Source organism: Octopus bimaculoides, chromosome 20 (assembly GCF_001194135.2).
Source record: "Octopus bimaculoides isolate UCB-OBI-ISO-001 chromosome 20, ASM119413v2, whole genome shotgun sequence".
Lineage (NCBI taxonomy): Eukaryota > Metazoa > Mollusca > Cephalopoda > Octopoda > Octopodidae > Octopus > Octopus bimaculoides.
In genome coordinates, this window is record NC_069000.1 from 15,445,231 (window position 1) to 15,448,717 (window position 3,487).

Below are 3,487 nucleotides of genomic sequence, written 5' to 3' on the forward strand. Positions count from 1 at the left end.
CAAAACAAAGTTATGAAGGACTGAAAATTTTCTCAAGTTAAATTGTAATTAACTTGTGTAATACAATTTCATTTCATTAACAACGTGGATATGAACAAACGAAACAGAGTACGTGTCTGTGTGTGTGTGTGTGTGTGTGTGTATGTGTCTTTCAATTATTTTTTTTTCCAGCTAAAATGTATTTATCATAGACGAATCTTGTCATTAGACATACGTGTTAAAATGTCTTGTGTATTTATAAGCAAAAATAAAGATGAAAATTAAATTAAATCCATTCTTTTGTAGAGTGGAGAGAGAGAGAGAGAGGGAGAAGTGGTCATGTTTGTCTAGACTCTCGACTCTCGTCAGATGACTGCATTTCCGTAAAAAATACTTCAATAAGATGCTTTTCCGATCCAGATTTACCAAAGGGCTATATTTCCTGCACAGTCAAATCAGAGGAGTTCAGAGTGGAGCACTAGTTAGATAGATGTTTAGTACTAAGTTTAGTTCATACCTACTATGTACATATATGTATATATACGAGTGAGTGTGCGCGCACATGTATCTGATGGTCGGTAGCAAAGAAAAGAACGTTAACAAATAATGCAGCTAAGAAATAAAGAAAGCTAAGCTTTCATCTATTTAATGCCTTTTTTAAAACCTTTCTTCTTTTTTTTTTCTTGCTGAATGAATTTAATGTGATATAGCTAAAAGCGGATATCGATGAAAATGAGATTAGAGATAGAAGATAATGGACATTGTCCGTAACCGCAGCTTGCTAAAACTACTTCGAACCGTATTAATTAAATAGCTGATCTGTTATAGATCAGTAATCTTATATCTCACTTTAAAAAGGAACTACAGGCTTCTTAGCAGAATAGAAAAAATAATTTTCAAAGCTGAATTTGGGTGGAAGAATTTTTCTGAGAAGAACAACAAAGAAAATAATAATAATATAATTAAATAAAAATGAGGATGAAGAAAATCGGAGAAGTATAATAAAATAGTTAAATTACAAACCTTTTCACCAGTGCTTTTTTCTATAGCCAGCTTCACTTTACCATAAGTACCTTCTCCTATAGTTTCCAGCATTTCGAACCTGTGGCGAAGGTTATGTCTGTGATTATGAATCACAGGTCGGGGGATAGCAGTAGTGGTCTGTTCAGCTACCATTGTTGCTTCTTCATCAATTGAGTTCTTGGCAGGCATTATATAAATATGTGTTTGTGTATGTTGATTATTAGGATAGAGAGCGAAAGAAAGAATGTGTGTCTGAAGAAAATAGGTGAAGAAGAATCGCGAAAATATTCAAAGATGACCGGCTTGCTCTCTTATTATTATTATTATTATTCTGCAGCAATTTGGTGATGCCTTCTTTTGCCACTTGCTGATTGTGCGAAGTAGCACCTTCGTGGCTGGAATGTGTGTCGAGCCAGCAAGTGGAGAAAGATATTCTCTAAATCAGGCAACAATATCTGTGATGTCTGCAGCGGACGGCAATAAGGAAACAGATCTGACTACTGTTTATCCCATTAAGACAGGCGTGTTGCGGTCAGGAAGCTAGTAGCAAGTCAGAACAATTTCAAGATTCATCTGTTTGGAACATTTACACTTTGGAATTGAGAAAAGCAAAAATGTAGCGGATTCTTCTCTTTTAACGACTGGAAAAGATGTGGAAAGTGATGGAATCGAAGTCCCATGTGCCAATAATTGGATTTGTAGTTATGAAAGAATAAGCTTTTTCCAACGGAATATCCTTCATTCGTTCTTATGGACAAATATTCTTGAAATTCTTCCATAAAATATAAACGAACGTTTAATTTTTTACAAAAGTTCTTTGCAAAATGTGAAGAAAGGCACGTTTAGTTTCCAAAAGTCAACAATGGAAAAAATAAATAATAAAAATAATAATAATAATTGTAGAGAATAATATTCAAAAAGGTCGATGGGAAGTTATATTTGGGGAAAAAAAAAAATTAATGATAATTAAAATCATATTCCGCAAGAGTTCCAGGAATCTCAAAGGAAAAAATTTTGACTATATTTCTTAGTAGTGTTTGAAGGCGTGTGTGAATGTGAAGTCGAACGAAATAAATATTTTTCTTTTTTTGTTTTTGTTTTGTTTTTACAGAAAGTAATACGGTTCCAATAGAATTAACTGAGACCCCAAAGCTTAGCAGGGTTGAATGTTACAAGTGTCTTCTAGTTTTTCCTCAATAACGAAGTGTGTGTGTGTATTTTTTTTTTTTTTTAAATAAACGTGTTAAATAATACAATCAGAAGGTCAGGAAATTAAGAGCCGGTAAAACGATACAGTCGCATGGGTAGTAGACTCATCAACAAATAGCTTGTAGTCAAACTGCGTGTTTTATATAAACTGGTCATAACTGCTATAACAAGTAACCTCAGTCGGTAGCCGGGCGTATCGAAGTCTCAGAAATGCCGAGACCGAATAAGCTTAACAATCCACACTCAGCAGGTGCTCCGAGCAGCTGTTTCTGTCACAGGAAGTCATCGAATTAGCTTTCTCCTTCGCTGATTGGCTGCCGTTTGTGACGACACAGGGAAATACCCTTTCTTAGTTCACAACAGTAGTTCAACTCGCGAGTCTCTCTCGTTCGTGTTCTTAGCTTCTAGTGGTTTTTTCTTTTTACACATGAAATCTGTTTTTCGAAAAAAACTGATTTGTCCCAAATCTTATCATATTTTTCTGACTTTGTTTTGTATATATATATAAAACATAGTAGTATATGGTCAGTTTTAGGGTAAAAAAAATGTAAGTTATTATTTGTTAGTAGTTCTTCCTTCGCATATGCGTTCGTCTTTCTATTCTGATTAATGTTGAACCACGAAGAAAAATACCGCGTGTGTGTGTGCATTTAAGATTTGTGTGCATATACACGCACAAACAAATATATGCATGCGCGTATGTGTATGTGTCTGACTGTTATATGTATGTTTATATGTATGCATGGGTGTATGTGTGCGTGTAAATTATATATGGATATGCATGTATTTGTGCATATATACGCACACACACACGAAACTTCATCAAGGAAAATGTGGTCTGTCATGTGTATGGAATTACTTGACTCTCTCTCTCTCTCTCTCTCTCTCTCTCTATCTATCTATCTATCTATCTATCTATCTCTGTTTATATCACACACACACACACACACACGCTCGCATATACTCTTTACTCTTTTACTTGTTTCAGTCATTTGACTGTGGCCATGCTGGAGCACCGCCTTTAGTCGAGCAAATCGACCCTAGGACTTATTCTTTGGAAGCCTAGTACTTATTCTATCAGTCTCTTTTGCCGAACCGCTAAGTTACGGGGACATAAACACACCAGCATCGGTTGTCAAGCGATGTTGGGGGGACAAACACAGACACACAAACACATACATATATATATACATATATACGACAGGCTTCTTTCAGTTTCCGTCTACCAAATCCACTCACAAGGCTTTGGTCGGCCCGAGGCTATAGTAGAAGACAC

At 35.5% G+C, this 3,487-nt stretch overlaps 1 protein-coding gene across 2 annotated transcripts in view; it reads right to left on the minus strand.

Annotated features, from left to right (window-relative positions):
- The window catches only part of LOC106880602 (NUAK family SNF1-like kinase 1), a 56,364-nt gene extending 53,774 nt beyond the window's left edge, over positions 1 to 2,590 (minus strand). The window contains exon 1 of one of the 2 annotated variants that reach the window (XM_052975156.1): positions 1,003 to 2,590. In XM_052975156.1, coding sequence (XP_052831116.1) covers positions 1,003 to 1,191 — 189 coding nt within the window. In that variant the 5' untranslated portion in view covers positions 1,192 to 2,590. The remainder of the gene's footprint in view (positions 1 to 1,002) is intronic. The other variant, XM_052975155.1, reaches the window with a different exon arrangement.
- Positions 2,591 to 3,487: the final 897 nt, after the last annotated feature.